General features: G+C 45.9%; 2 protein-coding genes across 10 annotated transcripts in view; one reads left to right on the top strand and one right to left on the bottom strand.

Moving 5' to 3' along the window:
• Positions 1–23,519, top strand: part of LOC107378860 (lysosomal-associated transmembrane protein 4B) — a 41,817-nt gene that overhangs the window by 13,552 nt on the left and 4,746 nt on the right. For 2 of the 6 annotated variants that reach the window (XM_070550859.1, XM_070550860.1), the window contains exon 1: positions 23,307–23,442. The exons of 2 other annotated variants lie outside the window; for them this stretch is intronic. Coding sequence is in view for 1 of the 4 variants with exons in the window: in XM_054740509.2 (XP_054596484.2) it covers positions 22,495–22,530 (36 nt within the window). In the remaining 3 variants the exon portion in view is untranslated. Of the gene's footprint in view, positions 1–22,494; positions 22,632–23,159; positions 23,443–23,519 lie in introns of those variants that run through there. 2 more of the 6 variants (XR_011520504.1, XM_054740509.2) reach the window with 2 other exon arrangements.
• On the bottom strand, positions 1,013–23,251 carry LOC129163342 (uncharacterized). 4 transcript variants are annotated; one of them, XM_070550862.1, is made up of 5 exons: positions 23,150–23,251; positions 8,108–8,147; positions 7,908–8,015; positions 5,635–5,745; positions 1,013–1,630 (listed from the first exon to the last, which is right to left on the bottom strand). In XM_070550862.1, the coding sequence occupies exons 1-5, from the start codon at positions 23,249–23,251 to the stop codon at positions 1,413–1,415; spliced, it is 579 nt and encodes a 192-aa protein (XP_070406963.1). In that variant the 3' UTR covers positions 1,013–1,412. The 4 variants fall into 4 exon arrangements, with proteins under 4 accessions (XP_070406963.1, XP_070406964.1, XP_070406965.1 ...); XM_070550863.1 differs by having other exon boundaries at positions 7,908–8,000; XM_070550864.1 differs by lacking the exon at positions 23,150–23,251 and adding an exon at positions 22,485–22,589.

The following is a 23,519-nucleotide window of genomic DNA, read 5'->3' as shown; positions in this document are numbered from 1 at the left end:
ACACGGACATATTTGTCTCTCATTCTCCCACCTCTTCATGCGCTCCCCACCTCTAAACCCACGTTTCCTGTCATCTCTGGCCACAAATAAAACGCTTGCTGCGCATCTTTTCACTCCTCCAGTCACGGGAGAATTAAACGTTCATATTTTTAGTTTTTTCGCGAGGTATTCTTCAAGCTTCTCCGTGTCTTCCGCTAGTTATCCTCGGCTCTCTTTGCAATGGCAGCGCTGTAAACAACAGCAGCGTCCTGACCAATCACAAGCTTGCGTAATCCGTCTCGTTCGACGGATGTTTAAAAAAGTGGGCTCGACTCCGTACGTACTTGCGTGCCTGCCGGAGCCCTACGCAAGGACGGATAGTGACGTTGAGTGTCTCAGCACTGACGCAGACGGAGAAGCATAAATCAGGCTTTAGCAGCCATCCACCATGACTCACTGGGGATGGAGAAGACAGAGCACACACACACACACACACACACACACACACACACACACACACACACACACACACACACACACACACACACACACACACACACACACACACACACACACACACACACACACACACACACACACACACACACACACACACACACACACACATTCTGGTTTTTGCCCCTTATGAGGCCCGCCGGTTTTTCTATGCTTTATGGGATCCACCCTTTCCAGTGGTCCTACATCGCTTTTAAAAACAAGGTTAGATGTAAAAAAAAATCTAAATCATTAATATCACTTCAATTTAACACATTTCTAAAGTTTTGACCAAAAAGGTATTTGGCCACTTGTGGGGACCGTTTCTAGCATTGCATACTTGTGAGGTCCATTCACATACACACGTACATATCAAGTTTTTATATGTTAATGGGGCCCAAGGTCACTATCTGCAGCTACTGATTCCAGTCTTTATTATTACTCCCAGTTTCCTCATGTTGGACTAAAATAGTTTTTTGTAATAAGTGATTATGTATATGTGTGAACATTTCTATCTGCGATGACAGATTACAAGACATTCAGCTTCAAAGACAGTTTAATAACAAAATTGAAATGACCAATTTAATTACATTTTATGCCATATGCTTGTGATTTTTTTAATTATTAAATCATTAATCTAATCTCCACTGAATGTTTTAACAATATCAGTTTGAAGTTCTATGCAAACCCAACATTTTTTGTTACATTGGCATTGAAATTATGCGTTTCATTGGACTGCATTCAAAATGCCTTGTTATTACAGGTGTAAAAAATATACAAAAAAAACCTGTGAAATGTTTTTATTTGTACACAACTGAACAGCCATAAAACCTGAGCAAACCCTTACAAAAACAACAAAAAGTAACAACAAACACAACAAAGGACAAAACATTTTGACATCCAATGTTTTGCTTTTACCTCCGTTCAATTAGGTGCTTTCATACTACTTTTCTTCTCAGGGCTGTAATGCGATTTTTAACATAATATTTAACAGCTTTCCAGTCTCTGTTTCTGAGAGCTTCAGGTGCAGCAGTAATACAGCGCTGACACTCTTCTTTACCAGGAACTTGACTCCTCACGATAAATCTCCTCAAATGTTTGTCCACTGCAGCACACTCTTCTGGGGTCCAGCTTCTCTTGACAGCTGTTTGTTTTTCTGTGTGGACAAAAACAAAACAATGTAGGTTTTCTTTTATAAAGAAGTTTTAATCTTAATTAACACTGTAAGACCCACTGTTTTAGAATTACAACAATTTTGGTTATTGTCCAAAATTATTCCACAAATTCAGTCTCATAAATCCCCAAGGCCCTCTGATGGTGGTCAGCACAAAACTTACTGCATGTAAACAAATCAGGTAACAGAATTCCATTTGTACCATTTCCATGTACTTGAAGAGAGGTCCAGAGTCTGGGGGCTACAGCAGCAGATGATCTGTCACCTTTGGTCTTTTGCCTTGAGCTGGACTAACAGTAGGCTTTGGTCACTGGACCTCAGGGACCTGCTGGGGTGTAGGGTCTGAGAAGAGCACCAAAGTATGGTGGTGCTTGCCCATGTAAGGCCCTAACAACCAGAACCACGATCTTGAAATGAACCCTGAAGTTGACTGGCAGCCACTGAAACTGGAGGAGAAGCGGGGTGATGTGGGTGTGTTTGGAGGTCCTGGTTAGAAGCTGAGCTGACAGGCATTCTGAACCACCTGTAGACGGTTCAGGGAGGTTCTGCTCAGACACGTGAAAAGAGTTGCAGTAGTCCAAGCGTGAGAAGATGAAGGTGTGGAGAACTGTCTCAAGTTCAGAGCAGGACAAAATGGGACTCAGCTTTGCAATGTTCCTGAGATGAAAGAAGGAAGAGCGAACAAGAGAACGGACTTGAGAATCCAGGGTGAGAGCCGGGTCAAAGGTCACACTAAGACTCCTGACGGAGGGTTTGGTGTGAGAAGCAAGCTGACCAAGATCTCTGACTTTGGGAACCAGCTTGTCTGGGGCACAGATGAGGATCTCAGTCTTATCTTCATTCAGCTGAAGAAAGCTCCCAGCCATCCAGGTTTTGATAGAGTCTAAGCAGGTGTGTAACAGCTGCAGCTTAGACATCTCATGGGGCTTAAAGGAGATATACAGCTGGGATGTCATCTGCATAAAGATGGTAGGAGATTCCTCTGAAAGAGCTCAGGATGTGCTGAAGAGGAATCAGAGGAAGATAAGTAGAGGCCCCAGTGCAGAACCTTGTGGGACACCATGGGTGAGGGAGGTGGTGGAGGACCTTGGAGATGGCCATAGCGTTTTTAAAGTAAGCAGGGACCTGACCATAAACCAGAGAAGCATTAATTATAGAGAGCACGCTGGGATCGATGGACTGAGAAGCACTTTTAAACAAAGATGAGGGTAAGATGTAGAGGGGGCATGCAGAGGTCTTCATAGAGTTGGCTAGTTTGGTTAACTCAGGCAAAGAAACAGGAGCAAAGCTATGTAGGATGATGGGCCTGGTTGGAGTGGGGAGAGGCGGCGATAAGGCTGAAGGAGAGATGCTAGATCTAACCTTATTGACTTTGTCCACAAAGAAAGACAGAAAGTTCTCACAGTCTGCAACAGAGTGAATGGAGGCTGTAGGAGAGGCAGGGGAGAAGATGCTGCTGATGGTGTTAAACAGCACCTTGGGATTCTCTTTGCTCTGGGACACCAGGTTGGAGAAATAGTCAACCTTTGCATCTCTGACTGCAGAGTTAAAGGAAGTCAGAAGATTCTTTAGATGCAGCAGATGGACATGGAGACGGGTTTTCTTCCACAAGCGCTTGTAACAACAACAAGCTACTGACCATCAACCTCTGTGACGGGTCAAACTGACCCGACATGTGCCTCTGCTTTTACCTGGAGCCGAGATGGCTGCTGAGACACACTCTCCTTCTGCAAGGACGGCAGAGGCTGGGTTCTGATAACCAGTCGTCAAGGACGCAGTGTGGGGAAGGAGGACAGCTGAACTGTTCATCTTATGATTTTAATAAAGAATGAGATCTGTTGATGAATTAATTAATATGATCAACTGCTGAATCAATTTGTGATCAAACTTGTAAATGATGTTTAATGGAGATGATGTGATCACGAATAATACACCACATATTGTTAAACACACAGCAGGCAAGAGCAGAGCTTCTCAAGGGCAAAGACGTCACGATCTGGGAATGCCCCGGGAAGGGGGGTCGTTCTACAAAACTACTGACAAGCGAGCCGAGAGTCAGTTCGTTGAGACTTCACAGGGCCCGTGAATTCCTCTTCGACAACATCAGAACTTTGGCACGCTGCCAGGTTCTGGACACTTGCAAGCAAGCTGAAAACACCAACTGAGTTCCACCGTCAACCGTGGAACGGTTTGCTTAAACTTGAGCCAATCAGAGACTGATTTTGACCAGTGGACTTTAACCTCAAAGCCTCACGGATTGGGAGACCAGCTGGGAGCGACCGTGTTCCTCCATCGACCGGGGTCCGTCCAAGACACCCCCCAGGTGATTTAGGGCACTCATGATCACTTCTTGTTCCAAAGCGACACAGTAGACTAACCCAAAACATAATTTCTGTTTCAGACAGATGAACTAAGCCCTCAGCTAAGCTCTGCTCTCATGCACATTTTAGCTCATTAAACATCAGGGAATTGTTAACTGTGTGAGATTTTAAATTGTGATTTATAAATTAAATTCTTTAAAAATTGTTGAAGGTTGATCTTTATTCAAGCGAGTCTAAATACCTGAGAATAAAAAGTTCTTTAGGTCTTCTGAGAAAAATAAGCGTTGTCCGAATTAATATTCAATCAATATTAATCATTTCCAAAGGTTGTTAAAATAACATTCCTTATTTCACGTAAAGGGAGCATTCTCCACTTTAACACGCTCAATTTTTCTGCATTGGCGCTTTAGGCTGCAAAGGCTGTCATTAAATGATAATGATAAATGACCCGCACTTGTACAGCACCTCTCAGAGTAAGGACTCCAAAGCGCTTTACACTACAGTGTATCATTCATCCATTCACACACACATTTACACACTGATGGTGATGAGCTATGATGTAGCCACAGCTGCCCTGGGGTGCACTGACAGAGGCGAGGCTGCCGAGCACAGGCGCCACCGGTCCCTCTGACCTCCACCAGCAGGCAAGGTGGGTTAAGTGTCTTGCCCAAGGACACAACAGCAGCATTCTCTGTCCGGAGCCGGGATCGAACCTGCAACGTTCCGATTACTGGACAACCCGCTCAACCTGTTGAGCTACTGCTGCCCCCAGGAAGTAGGGTTCACTGCAGGAACTGATCTGGTTCTGACAGGACAGATGTTGTCCAGAATGGAAATGCAGTACTTGTTAAACTGAGAAGTTAAGGAATCTGGGTCGTTATCAGAAGAACAGGGTGGATCAATAGCAGCAGAAAATTTGCTAGCTGTGCTCTCATTAAGAAAACGAGAACTAACCAGAAGGTGAGCAGGAGGTGGGGAAACTGACAAGTTAAAGATAACGCAATGGGGATCTGAAATATGAACATCCTCAGGACAAACACTACCAGCATGTAGACCCAAAGTAAAAACAAGGTCTAGAGTGTGTCCCTTGGTGTGTGTGGGGCCAGAAACATGCTGTGTAAAGCTGAAGGAGTCAGGAGGCTGGACAAGGTAATGAGAAAGTGGTCTGAGGCATCATCGTAGATGTAGGGCTGGGCAATAAATCGAAAATGTATCACTATCGAAATTTCTGCCTCTTATCGAGATAATTTTTCCCATGTCAATAAATTTGATTAAAAAAAAAGGTGTGTAAGTTGGCAATGTTCATGTCCCTTTAAGAAGCTGTACCACCTTGAGTCACATAAAAATGTGATTCAACGTAATACATGTGACAGCCCCATCTAGTGAACAACTTTTGTTTCTGCACATACCTGTAGTTATCGTCCATTTATCGTTATTGAGGTTCAAATCCTCAATATATCGTGATATTGATTTTAGGCCATATTGCCCAGCCCTATGTGGATGTTAACATAACCAACAATAACCAGTCTGGACAGCTTCAAGGTGGAGGATAGAAAGACACTAAACTCCTTAAGAAAAGAACTGTTTGGACCAGGAGGACGATAAACCATGGCACAGTAAAACGGGTCCTTATGCCCTAGAGTGCAAGAGAGTGCAAGCCCTTACCTCTCTTTTTTGCAGAGACAGTCTGGTTTTGGACTTGTGGCGTGGAGGTACATTCTTGCAGGGATGACATGCTGACCTCATGTTCTGACCCCTCTTCTGGCATACTGACATCTGGATCAAGAAATAACTTTATTAAAGTATACAATACACAAAATATGTAATAGCCGTCAGTATAGTGGTTGTTATTTTATAAAATAAGTATATGGAATTTGTGTCTCTTAAAGGGAGAGACGGAATTTCATTCTGTCTCCTATTCTAAATCATTTTCAAGTGACTAGTGAAGTAAAAATATTAATTATCATGTTAGCCCAGGGATGGCCAACTTCACTCTTTAGGGACCCACATCCTACAGGTCTGAGATGTTTCCCTGCTTCAACACGCCCGATTCAAGTTAAATAGATCAAACAGCTTGTTGCCAAGCTCTGCACAATGAATCAGGTGTGTTGCAGCAGGGAAACATCTAAGACTTGCAGGATTGTGGTCCTCAAGCAATACATTTCCTCATATAGTGTACAGACGAAAGACTGTCCTACACAGCCCACTAGTGCTGAAGTAGCTGTACGCCTCAAAGATTGGATGCTGGACAACATAAAATGAACTGATTTCTTAGGTGTGTTCTTACTGTGTCGTGGTTCTAATTCCATGCTTTCGTTCTTTTTTAAACACAGAAACTGTTTTGCTTACCTACAGTTTCACCGACGGCAGCCGTCGGCGAAAATGTAGCTACAAAACAGGTAAACAAAACTGTTTCTGTGTTTAAAAAAGAACGAAAGCATGGAATATGAACTGATTTCACCAGACAGCGACCGTTGTTACTGACATTACAAGTAGCGTTATAGTTAAGGTTAGTGTGCACTTACCTACTGTTTATAGGTTGCTCCAATCTCAGGGCACAGACTTCATGGAGAGATTGCATGGCTATTAAGACATTTTTTCTCCTCAATTCTGCACGAGTACACAGTTACAGCGAGTGGAGAACAAGTACATAGTTGAAGAGGAAAAATGTCAAGATGAGGCTGAGCGAGTTTAGTTCATGTCATCTAACCCGATGGCATACAGTATGCGTTTAAGCCAGTGATGAGGAGGAGGGGCGCAGCGGCTACGGACAAAGATGACAGTGAGGAGAGGGTTGGCAACCCTTTGTAGTGCAAATGCGGTCACTGCTCAGCCGTGGAGCAACAACCGTGGAGTCCGTTTGCTGCCATGAAGGAGACTTGGATAATGATAGGTATTTTTAAAATTCTCCTCTTTTTAAGTAATAAAATAATAAACTTGTGGATTAAAGGGTTTTTTCTTATCCTCAGTTGTTTTCAGTTAAAGGGCCTTTTTGTCCTCTTCACTTGGTCTTACAGGATGGTTACATTGGAGGTTGCAAGAGTGAGTGGTAACTCGTAGCTTTGGAAACTGAATTCCTGGCTGTCAGTCATAAATTAAGTAGCCAGCAGGTTTTGGCTTTCAACAGAAACTCTGTGACTTGAGAAATCCCCGCCTTAGACATGCGGTGGTTGGCCAAACCTCCTGACAGAGATTTACGGGTCTTTGTTTGGAAGATTGTGGGTGGAATAAAACCATTTTGAGTGCAGGGGACTGACCGAGAGCTGAGGTGTCGAGAGGCCTGGAACAGGCTTCTGGCGTGTTGGCTCTCCGCTGCTTGTTCTGACAGTGTAAAACCCTCTTTTCCTTCTATTATTAATGTTTGTCACGTGTGTCTTAATGTACTGTACGTGCATATAAATATATGTGAGTCCTTTCTTGTAATAAAATCCTTCTTTGAATCTATTTTTGTCCGTCTCTCTCACCCATGTATGAGGTAAACGTGATTTAAATTGTTCTAAATAAAACTAATCTTTTAATCTTCCCCTTGTGCAATCACAATTATTCAGCAGATAATGTGCTCAGGGAACTGTCCTGCGTCACTTTATCGTGGACCTACCAGATGTTCTATAATGAGAGGTGTTTTGTAGCTATGCTATCCCTGCGTGAAGTCCACGCAGAGAGATTGAAGCAACCTATAAGCAGCAGGTGGATGCACGCTAACCTAAAAGTTAAAGCTGCTTGTAATGTAAGGCAGTACTAACCCAATGTTCAGTTTTAAAACTGGGGTTGTGTTTGACTGTGTTGATTGTGCAGCCTCTGCATCAGACAGGTCTCCTGACAGAGTTGCAGGAGGAGGAGGTGGTTGGGACAAAGGAGGGAGATGGGGTTGTTGATGCTAATTTTTGTCATGCACTGTGTGAAAATGCACCAAAGGTAAGAACTGCATTGAAGCTCACCTGTTGCAGACACTCTTTGGTTTTGACTTTCTGATATGGAGGTACATTCTTGCCTGGATGACATGCTGACCTCATCGTCTGACCCCTTGTCACCTAGCATACAGACATCTGGACATAAATAATTACTTGTAAGAATAAAATACACAAAACAGGTAAAACAGATAATTTAGCATCAATTTAAGAACATTGCATACGCATACCTTCAATGTCCTCTGCTAAAGGTCCCTCCATGTGAATGGTCTAAAAAGATAATTGAACAAATATTAGAAAGCTGAACTTGTGGGCAATCTGCAAAAGTATACAACTATAGAATTATTCTCTTATCCGGTCATCATTACTCTTAGGGCAGGAAATTAACTTTTTCATCCACCAGATTCAAAATTTTACTGGCCACTCAATGTTCTTAATGCCGCCTTTACAAGAAAGGATAACCACAGGGTGACTTGCAATAGTGGATATTTCATCAAGGGAAGGAAAAAGCATTTGGACACAAAATCCTCGATAACTTTAAGTAAATGACGTGTTTTCACCAGCTCCAGACTAGTGAATTTCAACGCAGCAGCAGCGGTGATGTTCGCACGTCCTTTCCTAATAATACCGCCTATCATGTTAACGTCATTAGCTTTATACATACACCCCCACACTAGCAGGCTCCAGCGACTAAAGTCTATGCTGTGGTGAGATTTTTTCCCACTCTGTTGAAGAACAAGAAGAAAATATCATTTCTATAGCGCCTCTCAAGATAAAAATCATGAGGCGCTTCACAAAAACGAAAACAAAAAGTATAAAAAATTGTAAAAATATAAAAAACCACTTAGAAAATGTTTTAAAATATATTTAAAATGAGCAAGAATAGGCAATTGCAACTTAAAAGAAAAAATGTTAAGAAAGAGAGAGAGTGACTATAAAAGAGGGAAATCAGTGGATCCTGAGGAAGGTGGAATAGGTGGGGAGAGCCGAATAAAGAGAGAGGGGTGAAGAAGGTCATACAAAAGCCAGCTTGAACAAGTGAGTCTTCAGCTGCTTTTTGAAGGAGACCACTGAGTCCACTGATCTCAGGCTCAGGGGGAGAGAGTTCCAGAGTCTGGGGGCCACAGCAGCAAATGATCTGTCAAAGCTACAGCAATACTGCACCGAACAAGAAGATGGCTCTGCCTTCACAGGAAGCATAAAGGAGAATAGTTTGGAAAGATTTTTCCAACCAATACAGGTACAACTAATAATTTATCATAGATAAACCGACAGTTATGATGCAGGAAGCCATGTGCTATTAGTTGTTTGCCACCACGCGTCCAGTGAAGAGCACAGCGAGGAAGACGTGCTGCTGCCTAGACTCTCCCGGTGTGAAAAGGACCGCTTTGAAGTTTGCGAGTAAACCGTTTCGCTGTTGTTTTGTGCCTCTGATGCTTCCAGTGTGAAACTGGGGACAAGTTTTCTGGCGGCAGCATAGGCGTATCACTGCCCCAAATGATCAGTTGCATAACACATTTGAATGTGCTGTACTGCCAACATTACCTGCCAGGTGTGTGGCTTGATGATTGTGACCCCCCAATAAGCCATTTCGGTACTGCGTTGTGCGCAATGCATTCTGGTGTTTTGGACCCTAAACTGACAGAAGCGAACATACATATAGATAGGGAAAGCGGCAAAATTTATGATTTGAACAGTGGAAAGTTGATGAACTGAAAACATATTCGCCTTAGAGGGCTGCCTGTGAAAGAACTAAGTGCACTAGCGTATGCAGCTACAGTGCAGAAACTATTGTTTTGACGAAATAAGTGGCGTAGTTAAGGCTGATTATACCAGCTTTTGACATTTCATGGAGGGACAATCCCAGACCCACAAACGCTATTAGAAAGACTGGGAAGGAAAAATGTTGGCATGTAGAAGCGACCTCAGCTACTTTTCATCCCAGAGCTCATGCATTCAAGATGTGCTGTATCATAATATTGCAGGTATTTTCTTGCTTGTGAAATGTCTGTGTTATGGGTAGCAGTTAGAACCTAGCCTATGAGCTTTTGCCATGCTTTTAAATTCTTACAATTTGTATTCATGTATGGGTTTTTTACTTCTTAAAACCTGTAAGAGTCCGGATAAGGCTGTGATGCCCTGGCCGCCCACTGAATGGGACAAGCATGTATGCCCCCATCCTAACTGGAATGCATCCGTGAAAATAGAAACATGTGACATTGCACGACCAAGAGAGACTCCAAGCATCAAGATGTCGGGGTTCCCCCAGTGCTCCAGATCTCGTTTTACTGAGAGAGGAATGGGCAGCATATGTTGTTTGTGATGCAGCAGGTTTATCTTGAGATATCTGAACCAGCATTGGATGCGTGTCATATGTTGCAAACCAAGAGGAACTGCTATATGGCCTGCAGCCATCAAGCCAAGCAGCTTCATCACTGTAAGAGCTGTCACAGTGTGGCGAGGTTGCATGTGGCTGATTACGTGTGTTGAGACTGGGAGAGGTAGGCTCTCATGATGCTGGAGTTCAGCTTTATGCCCAAAATGGTGATCAGCTGTGATGGGATCACAGAACTTTTCTCCCAATTTATGGAGAAACCGAACATCCTAACGTGATTAGATGTTCTGTTAGTGTTCTCATCTGTGATTCCACGTCGGACTCTGAGGGAGCCAGAAGGAGCAGATAATCCAGATAAAAAGAACCATCAAGCCCACCGTGCGTAATGGCTGAAGCAATGTCTCTAGACAACTCTAGAAGGTGCAGGGAGAGAGGGAGTAACTGAACAGGAGTCTGTTGTACTGATATTGGACTCTGTTGAAGGACAAACGCAGGAATTTCCTGTGTTTCGGGACCACTGGAATATGGAAATATGTGTCCCTCAGGTCGATAGAAGTTAACCAGTTGCCTGGACGAACGTAACTCTAAAACTGTCTCATGGTGATCATGCGGAAGCGCTTTTCCGCTATGAAGCGGTAAAGTTGAACAGGAACAGATCGTGGATGAGTCTGACACTTCTGGCCTTTTTTGTAACAAGGAAATTGCGGGAATAGAACCCCAAATTCACCTCATCTTTTGGACCCCTCGAGATGGCTTCCTTTGACAGGAGCTCCTTCAATTCTGACTGGAGGGTGAAGAAGTGGTCCGATGAAGTCAGTGTCATTTCCACAATCCTTGAGAATGGAGGGGGATGGGACCGAAATTGAATGGTAAATGGCCTGTATATGATATTGTGTCTTCTAGAGTCCTGGAACCCCACAAGATGCTTTACAACACAATCAATCATTCTCACACACATTCACACCCTGGTGGTGATGAGCTTCATTGTAGCCACAGCTGCTCAGGGGCACACTGACAGAAGCGAGTCTGCCATACATATGCGCTACCGGTCCCTCCAACGACCACCAGCAGGCATACCATACCATACCATGTTTATTTGTAAAGCACATTTAAAAACAGCAAGACAGCTGTCCAAAGTGCTGTACTGTAGTAAAAAAGAAGGAAACATAGGGTTACATTATATAAACCCCGGTTCTTTGATAACAGAGTGAGGTGTTTCACTATGGGAATCGCCCTGGCGTGACCAACTACGGAAGATCCAATGACATCACGTCTGTCCCTGACAGACTGGTTGCGCAGTGCCCAGGCTCCGCTCACCCAGTATATACATGGCCAACCAACCCCTCTTACTCATTCGGATGATTTCTTACCATTAATGCAAGAAGGGAATTGTTGGTGAAACACCTCACTGTTATCAAAGAACCGGGGTTTACATAACGTAACCCTATGTTCTTTTTCTAAATTCGTTCGGTGTTTCACTATGCGAGATATGGCCCACTCCCGGATTGCATATCCATCCCGAAGCGAGCTGCAGCAAAAACTCTGCTTAACCACTAAGCAGATGTTGTGCATCCTGCCTCCAGCACTGAATGCGCCAGTGAAGGTTGAGACACATCCAGCCTGTAAAACCGCACAAAAGTCAGCGGCGTGGCCCAGCTAGCTACTGCACAAATATCCTGGACTGACACCCCACGAAACAGGGCCCAAGATGTAGCCATGCTCCTTGTAGAATGAGCCCTCACCCCCCAGAGGGGGTTCAGCACCCTTACACCTATATGAAAGGCTGATCGCTTCTACAATCCAGTGTGCCAGTCTCTCGCAAGACACAGGTTTGCCTTTATGGGCCATGGCCCAAGAAACAAACAACTGGTCTGATTTTCTGAGACCAGCAGTCCTGTCCATATAAGCCCTTAAAGCTCGAACAGGGCAGAGACAATGAAGTAAATAAGTAAGTAAGTAAGTAAAGTTTATTTATAGAGCGCCTTTCACAGATATAAATCACAAAGCGCTGTACAACATGAGTAAAATCAGGGCAAATACCTCTAACCAATAAAAACATCATAAAAACAATAGCAGTGACAATAGTAACCAAAATCAGGAGTAAAAACAAAGTCAAGGTGTGAACAAGAACAAAGCCATCTTTTAGAATATTTAGCGGGGAAAAGCCTGGATGAAAAGGTGAGTTTTAAGATGTTTTTTGAAGACCTCTACAGATTTCAAGAGACGGAGATTTGAAGGCAGACTGTTCCAAAGTCTGGGGGCAATAGACTGAAAGGCCCTGTCCCCTTTGGTTTTTAGTCTGGTTCGAGGAACAGCCAGGAGGTTTTCAGATGTGGATCGGAGGTTCCGTGAAGTGGTGTGTGGGGATAAAAGCTCAGATAGGTAGCTTGGAGCCTGGTTGTTAAGAGCTCTATAGGTCAGCACTAAAACTTTAAACTGAATTCTATATTCTACCGGGAGCCAGTGGAGGGACTGTAAAACTGGGGTGATGTGAGCTCGTCTGCTGGATTTGGTTAGGAGTCTGGCTGCTGCATTTTGGATGGCTTGAAGGCGTGACAGGGAGGTTTTGCTGAGACCAGTAAAAAGAGCGTTGCAGTAGTCTAAGCGTGATGACACAAAGGCATGGATTATTTTTTCCAGATCTGCAGTAGAAACCAGTTTACGGACTTTTGAAATGTTTCTCAGTTGGAAGAAACAAGAGCGGGAGATGGTTTTGACGTGTGAGTCTAAACTTAAAACTGGATCAAAAATAACTCCCAGGTTTCTAATGTTGGCCTTGGCTGATGGGCAAAAGGAGACAATTTCCTGCTCGATTTTTGGTTGAAGTTCCGGGGGTGCAGAGATCAGGGTCTCTGTCTTGTTGGCATTTAGAACAAGAAAGTTGCTGGACAGCCAGTTACTGATCTGGGTCAGGCAGAGTACAAGGGTGGCCAGCCTGTCCAACTGGTGTGGCATGAAGGACATATAGAGCTGTATATCGTCAGCGTAGATGTGGTAGGAGATGTCTGGGAAAGACTGAATGATGCCAGCTAGGGGAAGAATATAGAATGCGAATAGTAGAGGCCCTAGAACTGAACCTTGTGGAACCCCGCATGTTAGAGAGGCAGTGTCTGAAGAGAAGGTTTCCAACTTCACTGTGAATGTTCTGTTTGTGAGATAGGAAGAGAGCCAGTCTAGAGCAGAACCTGAAATCCCAGCCAGGGCATTTAACCTGTTTAGTAGTACGTTGTGGTCTACAGTGTCAAAAGCTGCACTGAGGTCAAGCAGGACCATGACAGAACATTTCCCAGCATCAGCAGCCATCAGGAGGTCATTATGCACCCTTACTAGAGCAGTCTCGGTTGAGTTCTGCTTCAGAAAGCCAGATTGGAAGGGGTCAGAGATCTTTGACTTGGAAAACCAGGATCTGAGTTGGGTTTCCACAAGCTTCTCAAGTACTTTACTGATGAAAGGTAGCTTAGAAATGGGCCTAAAGTTACTGGTGGAGCTGGCGTCAAGGTTGAGTTTCTTTAAGAGAGGAGTCACTACTGCATTTTTAAAGTAAGATGGAACACAGCCTTGGCTCAGTGAGCTGTTGATCATAGACTATGTTTACATGCAGCCAATATCCGGGTTATGATCAGGTTAAGGTCGGTATTCGGGTTTCTGAGTTGATCAGAATAACCCGTTTAGAAGCATAAATAGAAAGAGTTACCTCTAACTTGCACAACCCCATTTAAATGCGGACGTTGGGGTAGCGTCAGGACGTATGGACTACGTCCAGACGCAATATGCGTCATTTCCGGTTCTTCTTGTTCTGGTATCCGTGAAAACAACATGTTTCCCAGTTCTGAAGAGATAGTGACCGCATTTGTTTGCGCTTTAGTTTCCTCGTCACTCAAAGTGTGGTGCTGTGCCGCGACTCGCCATGTTGCTCCCAACTTGTTGTTTACTTCCGGTGTTCTGGCGCATACAAGACGTCTCACTACTCAAAAGACCAAGATTCCTTGCGAACAGAGCATGCGCAGAACACACGCATTGATGGGCATATCCCGATATGCGTTTACACGACCAAACATTCGGGTTAGAGAAGGGTTACCCCAGGTGTAGTAACCGGGTTTTTAAAAACCCGGTTATGAGCATACCCGGGTTTTTGGCGGTGTTTACATGGCCGTGCGGAACCGGGTTATTGTGAATATTCGGGTTTTAAAAGGGTTACTGGCTGCATGTAAACGCACTCATAGTCAACAGAGATGGACTGATAGAGGCAAGGGACCCGACTAAGACAGAGAGAGGTAAGATGTCTGATGAGCATGATGAGAGCTTCATCTGACTGATTATTGAGGCTAAGTCATTTAGTGTAATTGGGGAGAAGGAGGTGAAAGACTCGGAGCACTGGGGGGCCTCCCCTCCTGAGGGTGGGGGGGTGGGGAGCTGGTGGAATGCTGGATCTCAGATTCAGCACCTTGTTGGCAAAAAAGTGGAGAAAGGTGTTACAGTCATCAGCTGAAGAAAGCTGAGCCAGCTGCGGAGGAGAACACACGATGCTGGAGATGGTATCAAACAAAACATTAGGATTATTCTTATTTTGACATATGAGGTTGCTGAAGAAAGAAGACCTGAAATTTTCTACACCTTTGTTGTATGACTCTAGAATTTCTTTAAAATATTCGCGATGAACAACTACACCTGTCCTCTTCCACCGTTGTTCCGCTTTTCTACAGGAGCGTCTAAGTTCAAGAATCTGGTTGTTCACACCACTACCAACTGCCTATCGATGCCAATTTAATGTACGAGAGGGATCAAGGTGGCACTCCATTCTCATTCCACACGACCAACCTGTTTCCAACTTTCCTTGTGACTTGCAGAAATTTAGGTAGGCACTGACCGCACTGAAAGTAATGGCGTCGGAATATTCTGGCTGGGGGAGAAAATTTGCTGTTGCGCATGCGCGTGCGCAACAGCAAACTTTCCGTATTTCGCAAAACGGAGCGAATCCGTAGCAAATCCACGGTAAAGGGACCCCTAAATTTACGGATTTTTTTTAACAGTGCAGCCAGGGAGAACTGGAGGCACTGGAACTGCGGCTGGTTTTGTAAGGGGCGACCTGATCCAGAATTTTGAGGCAGTGATCATTAAATGAGTTTGTAAGGAGCTCTACGTCATCAGAGGAAGGAGGTACAAAGTCAAAGAGGGAGGAGAAATTTAAAATGGTAGAACTGTTGATAATACGTCTTTGCTTAGCAGAGACTGGTAAAAGAGATTCAGAATTTAGGTTAATATGAAAAGAAACTGACTCATGGTCACTGAACACAACATCATGTATCTGCAGTTTATCAACAAGAAGTCCGTAGGAAAAGACCAGATCCAGGGTGTGGCCTGCTCTGTGAGTGGGACCAGACACGTGTTGAGAGAAGTTAAAAGAGTTCATCATGTTTAGGAACTCCCTGGTAGAGCTGTTAGATAGATCCTCAGCATGGATGTTGAAATCTCCAACAATGATTATCCTGTCTAGTTTAATAGTTGAAGATAGGAGATCCTGAAAGTCAGACAGGAAGGATGAAGTAGATCCAGGTGGGCGATAGACCAGAATTCCATAAACTGGTTGAACTCGACCAATTTTAATCATGATCATCTCGAATGAGCTGTAGGAGTTTGAGGATATAATTTGGTACGAAAAGTGTTTCTTAAAGATAACAGCTGTTCCTCCACCGCGGCCTGTGGTCCGTGGAGCAGAGAAGAAAGAGCAGTCTTGGGGACAGAGCTCATGGAGATGAGTGACGTCATTTTTACGCTGCCACGACTCAGAAATCCACAAAAAGTTTTATTTTTCAGTGCAGAACAGATCGTTTAGGAAGTGAGACTTGTTAGCGATAGAGCGCGCGTTAATTAACGTCGTTTTCGCAGAGAAATCTGGCGATGTGTGTACCGCAGGCTCCATAATGGCGGTCGGCTGGCGGGCTAAGCTACGTAGCGACTCCAGGCTACACCCGCGGAGGTTTTTTACCTTTAGGTAGCGTCCTGCATCACGGGCACCATTGAGCAGCGAGATCAGCCCAACTCCGCTGAGTTTCTGTTGGATCCGCCACAACACAGCCGCGGAGCAGCGATCGGGAAGAGCTTCACCTCTCGGGATCTTTCGGAGCTGAACGAAGAAGCCAGCTCTCTTCCCCCGTTTCCTCTTCCATGGTCTCCGGGGCAGGCCTACAGGTAACAAAGGGCCGACACCCGGGTTAACGCCAGGTTCCAGAGGCGGTGGGAAAGCGGGTCCGGTATCGGAGTTCTGGAGGTTGATCATCGCGGACCTGATCGACAATAGTAAGTCTCGACCATATGTTAGCAGGGAATCCGCACCAGATAGAGAAAAAACAATAAAAAACAACAACTAACCAAAACAGATCAGGAGCCTAGCAGACGCACAGACACTCATGGGCGCCAATTAAGCTTCTGCTCTTCTGCTGAGGAAAAAGGAGGTGGGTGAAAAGCCAGCAGCTCCACAGGGGAGCAGCTATAAGACAACTCCATTACTTTAGGCACAAAAGCTGGATTGGGCCGCAGACACACTTTAGTGTAGCCAGGGGCCCATCGTAAACACGAGGGACTGACTGACCATTCCTGAATGTCACTCACTCTCTTTGCTGTAGTTAAAGCTAAGAGCAGCGAAGTTTTTAAAGAGAGAAATTTCAATCCAGCCCCATCTATAGGTTCAAAAGGATGATGACAGAGGGCCTCCAGAACTAGAGAGAAGTCACACAGTGGTACCAGTGGCCTAAAGACTGGTAGCTTACGGCGAGCACCCATCATGAAGAGACTCACTAATGGGTGTTGCCCCACCGGTTTGTCACCAAACCCCACATGGCATGCATAAATTGCAGCCAGATACACCTTAATAGTGGAGAAAGCTTTAACTTTGTCCATCAGACTCTACAAAAAACAGAGTACATCCACCACCGAACACTGAAATGGGATGACACGTTTCTCTTCACACCACACCTCAAAAACCCTCCATTTACAGCTGTAAAGAGAGCGAGTTGAGGGGGCCCTAGCATTTTGAATGGTGTCAATGACACTTGGGGGCAGGCCTGCCACGCTCAGGTTCCACCTCTCACGGGCCAGGCCCACAGAGACAAGCGGTCTGGGTGAGGGTGATAAATCTCTCCCCTGGCTTGGGACAGGAGATTCCTGCGGACAGGCAGGGGCCAGGGTTCGTCCCAAAGCATCTGGATTATTTAAGCCACCCATGGCTTGGATGGCCACAACTGAGCCACCAAGATCAAAGACAGGCCCTGTTCCCTCACTCTTATTAGAATGGAGGAAATCAGACTGAGAGGAGTAAATGCGTACAGCAGCACTCTTGGCCACTGGTGAGCCAATGCGTCAACTCATAGACTCACAGAGGCGCGTCCGCGTCTGTCAGGGAGAAGAAGAGTGGGCAGTGGGCGCTTTCCCACGAGGTGAAGAGATCTACGGTAACCAGACCGAATCTCAGCCATATTTGGTGCACCACCTTGGGGTGGAGTTTCCATTCTCCGTACAGAGGATTTCCTCTGGACAGAAGGTCTGCCCCTCTGTTCAAGCTGCCCGCCACATGTGTTGCACGGACTGAGAGGAGTCTGGAGCTGCACCACACAATTATTTCCTTGGCCAGTGAGTGCAGCTGTAGGGTGCGTGTCCCGCCCTGACGGTTGATATAAGCTACCACTGTGGTGTTGTCTGTCTTCACTAAGACATGACGGTCCCTTAAGTAGGGCAGGAAGTGCTTTAAGGCCAGAAACACTGCTAGGAGTTCCAGCACATTTATGTGAACCTGTTTCAAACTGCGTGACCAAACGCTGTTCACTGCTCTCCCCATCGAGGTGGCCCCCCAACCTGTAAGAGACGCGTCCGTCGTCATGGTAACTCTGGACACCACCGCCCCCAGCGGAACCCCAGTTGTGAGAACTGTTCAGTCTCTCCAAGGCTGGAGAGCTGACATGCACGCCGGAGTTATCTTCACTCTGCGGTGGAGATGACGGTGGGAGCATAATCTTAACAACCTCACCCACCACTGAACATCTCTCATCATAAGAAGCCCCAGTCGCACCACAGAAATCATTGACGCCATGAGGCCGAGAAGGCGCAGGCAAAGTCTGTACGACGCACGTATCCTAACTGAAAACGTGCGACACACTGTGTGAAGGACGCAATCCTCTTCTGACAGCGAAACGCGATAAGAGAGAGAGTTTATCTGAAGACCCAGATATTCTGTGCATTGTCTGGGGAATTAACTGCTCTTTGTCCAGTTTATTTTCAATCCCAGGTCGGTCAGATGGCTCAACACCACCAGCGCGTCGCTGGCTGCTTGCTCCCGGGAGGGAGCGCAAATCAGATAATCGTCTATGTGAGAGAAAATTCTGATCTCGCGAGTCTTCAGTGAGGACAGCGCTGCCTCCACACACTTGGTGAAAACCCTCGATGCTAATGACAGCCCGAACGGGATGGTTTGAAACTCGTAGGCTGTGCCCCGATAGGCAAACCTGAGAAATTTCCTGTGTAGAGGATAAATAGAGATGTGAAAATAGGCATCCGCAAGGTCAATCGTGACAAACCAATCTCCTGGGCAGATGGAACGGCAGAGTGTTTTGTGAGTCAACATTCTGAAAGTTTACTTGCGTAAGTGTTTGTTTAACACATGCAGGTCGAGTATGGGACGGAGAGATTTCCTGTCCTTCTTTGGAACAAGGAAGTAGAGCGAATAAAAACCCTGGTGGGCCTCGTCGCTCGGCACCATCCTGATCGCTTTTTTTTGTTCAACAGTGAAGCGACTTCGTTTTCCAGGATATGCGCCGAATCCTCTCTTGCCACTGACGTTATTATCCCGTTGACACGGGGAGGTTTTGAGGCAAACTGAAGCCTGTAACCCCAACAAACTGTCATCAGAACCCACGAGGGAACTGCGCATGCGCGCCACCTCTTGGCCCGCGCCGAAAGCAAGCCGCTGTTGGGTGACGTCATCTCCGTCACCTGAGCAGCCTTGACTCGACCTGTGGGAAGAGTGAGAGGGCCCTCTGCTGGGGAGCTGTCTGCCCTTGACTGAACGCCTGGCTGCAGAAAAGCCGTCTTTATTTTTAAATGACCCCCCTGAACATTTCTGCACACATCTGGGAACAAAGTGCTTGGTGACACTAACTGCATGCTCATGAAAAGTGTTTGGTGACACTGCGTTTTCTGCTCCACACACTCGCCACTCCTGCTGGACTGGGAACCACAGGAGTGTCTGAACCCTGAACACAGAGGTCTGTTTGTACCTCTGAAAACCTCCTCTTCTTCTGGAGAGGAGAAGCAAGAGCAGCTAGGATGACTTCTTCCTCTTGCCCTCGCTGGGGTGAGACGGGCGGTTCCTCGCGGCTGCTGCTGCGAAAGAGTGCTTCCCCCATGGGCGAGGGTTCTCCGCCTTGTTTGGCTGACCACCTGCCGATCGCTGTGGTCTAGCCCCACCCTGTTGACCCTTTGCCGCTGGGGCAGCTGCTGCAAACCCAGGCTTGGGTGCCTGAGGTGGCTGAGGGTTATGTTTACAAGGCAAGCAGAGATTGAGGGCCTCACCTTCCTGCTTCCTGCGGGTGCTTGTCTCAGTCATCTTCTCCAGGGCGGGCCAAAGAGACCTTTGACAGGGTCATATGCTGCATCCATGACATCAGCTTTCTGGCTGTCACCTAGGCCTGACAAGTTTAGCCACAAGGCTCTCTCACCTGAAATAGCCAAACCCATCACACACCCACAGCCCTGGACTGCTCCTCTAGAAGAGTGCAGGATGAGATCATTCACCACACAGATTTCATCCCATAAAGCCGGGTTAGGCGCCCAAGAGTCCAGCTGACGACCCATTTCCTCCAGGATTTCTCCTTTATAAGCTGACAAGAGAGTAACTGCATTGAGGGAACACAGAGATTGGCCAGCATATGTGTGCATCCTCTGAAAAATGGATGCCGTGAGACGATCCGTTTTAGATGGGAGAGAGATGCTAGATGACGCTGACACGGATCTGCGGTTGGGGTGAAGGTGGTATGCCACTGAAGGCTCCACAGTTGGGGGTTCGGCCAGCCCCAATTCCCCCATCCCATGCACCTCCAGTTTGGAGTATCCCTTGGTGGGGAGTTTGCTTTTAAATGAGCTAGACCAGTAACACTTGGGTGGAGCGGAGGACAGTGGAAGCCTCATACAGGTCTCGTCCCACCCCTTCTGCCCCTTGGGCTGCCGGCCACTGAATGTTGAGCTTTGCAGCTGCTCGCCTGCAAACCTCGTACACGTCGGTGTCCCCCTGTGATGCCACCCCAGTGCCGCTAGGTGGCCTAGAGTGTTGAGCCGGGAAGGTGGAATCCTCTTCCTCCTCGTCCATGTCCAAATAGAGGAGGTCATCACCCGCATCGAGCAGCCCACTGTCAACCAGTCCCTCGAACAGAAGTGGTAGCGGGGGCTCCTCCTCCATCATATCTGCCCAACTTGTGGAGGCTCGCGGCTGATGGTTGTCACCTGCATCACAGGTGTGGCCAAGCCGAGGCCTGGGTTCTGGCTGTTAGCCACTGCCACTCTAAGCCTCCTTTTTCTCTTGCATGGAGGAGCAGTGAGGGCATGTCTGCGGGTTAGCCAGCGATGCCTGGGCGTGAGCAGCACCCATGCACACTATGACAATAGGATGAGGGTCCCTGCCTGAAATAGAAGCCCCACATGACGCCGGGCACAGGCGGGATGCAGCCTCTTTAGCCTTTGGTTCCGACCCTTCCGTCTGAGTAGGGGTGGAAGCCATAGCTGAAAAACCGACTGGTCGTGACAGATTAGCCTGAAAAAGCGTTAGCAAGCTAGTTAGCAGGTGTAAGTCTGCAACTATAGCTATATTTTATATGTAGGACAACTCGTCGTGACACGTTAGCTGCAACAAAATAGCTCATTAGCGAGTAAATGCTAAATAAGAACAGGACAAGCTCGCAACAACGCGTTAGCTTGAGCCACACTCGCTAATACTACTCCGTCAATGACAACCGAGTAGCCGCGGGAGCAGTTCGCCGTGACGCGGTAATGGTTCCTAGCAAAGTGTGCCAAGTGACTTAGAAACACTTACTCAGCTCTAATCCAGACTGCATTGGGACTGCGTTCGGCGACGGATCCTGATGGTACGCCTGGGAACAGTTAAGCAGCTGACCAAAGATAGCCTGAAAATCGCTGAGGGAGCAAAGTGTAGTTTCTCACGGGAAGAAAGCGAGAAAGCGAGAATGAGTAGGAGGGGTTGGTTGGCCGTGTATATACTGGGTGGGCGGAGCCTGGGCACGGCGCTACCAGTCTGTCAGGGACAGACGTGATGTCAATGGAGCTTCCGTAGTTGGTCACGCCAGGGCGATTCCCATAGTGAAACACCGAACGAAGTTAGAAAAAGAACCCCGAAATAACAAACAAGATTGAAAAAAATTATAAAGGATAAAAGGGATAATAAATTAAAAGAATTAAAAGATTAAAAAAAATAACGAGTAAAAACAAGGTCATGACTAAAAATATTTTAAAAAAACATACTAAAAGGTAAGCACATGTCACCAGGGAAGACACCACAGACTAAAACACTAACAGCCTGATCATTGATCAAAGTTAATGATAAAAATAGGCCTTCGGCACTGACTTGAACCGACACAGTGACGGGGCCTGTCGAACACTGAGGTGAAGAGCATTCCAAAGTTTGAGGGCAGCAAACACGTAGGCCCGGTCCCCACTGGATTTATATTTCATCTTTGGGTGCAAAAGAGCAGGTGATCTGCCAATCTTAGGCTTCTGGATGGTACATATGGCTTGAGCAGTTCTGACAGGGAAGCGGGAGCTGGACCATTTAGGGCATTGTAAACAATAGTTAAGACCTTAAACTGGATGCGGTATTCACAGTGGATGAATCAAAATATTGGTTTAAAACATGTAACAGCTCAGACGGTATACAATTATGAATGTTAAAATCACAGCTGAGGTCATGTCTGGTGTTACCATAGTGCACTAAAAACATCTACAAGAAGAACTGGACGGAAGGGCCCCACTTGGGTCAGACTAGAGACATACAAGTGTGTAAAGGAGAGACTCCAGATAGAAATGTGTTTGGAAGATGGAAGGACCCCATAAGAACATGACTGGAAACATGACGGTGTGTGTGACATTACCTGGCCTTCCCCACCCAATAGGTTCACCTGACTACCATACAGCCACATGAGCATTGGTCCATTTTAGTAGTAGAACAACACCACATACATGTCAGCACAGAAGAAGGTGTTTGAATGTATTCTTACCTGTGTGTAGGTCTCATCTGGGATTGGTCAATCATTAAGCATCTGAGGAACAGGGCTGGCCACATTCTCTTCTGCTGCAGCAGGAGTCTGAAGGCCTTTCATCTGAAATATAGATAACAGACAAAAGACTCAGAACTATATGAAGAGACTTCCAAAGGCAAAAAAGATCATCTAACTGTGAAACAGCAGCACAGAACGATAACTGAGAACATGGCTTGGCCATCTGGACTACTGGTAATGAGCAGCTCTCATGACGATTCCAGGAGTTCACAGTGGATGAATCAAAATATTGGTTTAAAACATGTAACAGCTCAGACGGTATACAATTATGAATGTTAAAATCACAGCTGAGGTCATGTCTGGTGTTACCATAGTGCACTAAAAACATCTACAAGAAGAACTGGACGGAAGGGCCCCACTTGGGTCAGACTAGAGACATACAAGTGTGTAAAGGAGAGACTCCAGATAGAAATGTGTTTGGAAGATGGAAGGACCCCATAAGAACATGACTGGAAACATGACGGTGTGTGTGGCATTACCTGGCCTTCCCCACCCAATAGGTTCACCTGACTACCATACAGCCACATGAGCATTGGTCCATTTTAGTAGTAGAACAACACCACATACATGTTAGCACAGAAGAAGATGTTTGAATGTACTCTTACCTGTGTGTAGGTCTCATCTGGGATTGGTCCATCATTAAGCATCTGAGGAACAGGGCTGGCCACATTCTCTTCTGCTGCAGCAGGAGTCTGAAGGTCTTTCATCTGAAATATAGATAACAGACAAAAGACTCAGAACTATATGAAGAGACTTTCAAAGGCAAAAAAGATCATCTAACTGTGAAACAGCAGCACAGAACGACAACTGAGAACATGGCTTGGCCTTCTGGACTACTGGTAATGAGCAGCTCTCATGACGATGAAGAAAAAAAGGACTCAAAGCTTCAAAATTTTAGGTAATACTCCCAAAAAAAGTAGCAAGACTTCTTTAAGAATATAAGAGACTTGATCAATCTCTTGAATGTTAACTAAA

This window comes from Nothobranchius furzeri, chromosome 5, assembly GCF_043380555.1.
Source record: "Nothobranchius furzeri strain GRZ-AD chromosome 5, NfurGRZ-RIMD1, whole genome shotgun sequence".
In the NCBI taxonomy this organism is placed as follows: domain Eukaryota; kingdom Metazoa; phylum Chordata; class Actinopteri; order Cyprinodontiformes; family Nothobranchiidae; genus Nothobranchius; species Nothobranchius furzeri.
Note: the sequence above shows the minus strand (reverse complement) of the source record. Positions and strands in the feature narration are given on the sequence as shown.

Bases quoted from the DNA above. Each gene is read 5' to 3' on its own strand.
- LOC129163342 (XM_070550862.1), bottom strand. From the start codon at position 23,251: ATGAAAGACCTTCAGACTCCTGCTGCAGCAGAAGAGAATGTGGCCAGC. The intron at 8,148-23,149 runs GTAAGAGTACAT...TTATCTTTTTAG, and splicing joins CAGATGAGACCTACACACAG to ACCATTCACATGGAGGGACC. The intron at 8,016-8,107 runs GTATGCGTATGC...ATTTATGTCCAG, and splicing joins TTTAGCAGAGGACATTGAAG to ATGTCTGTATGCTAGGTGAC.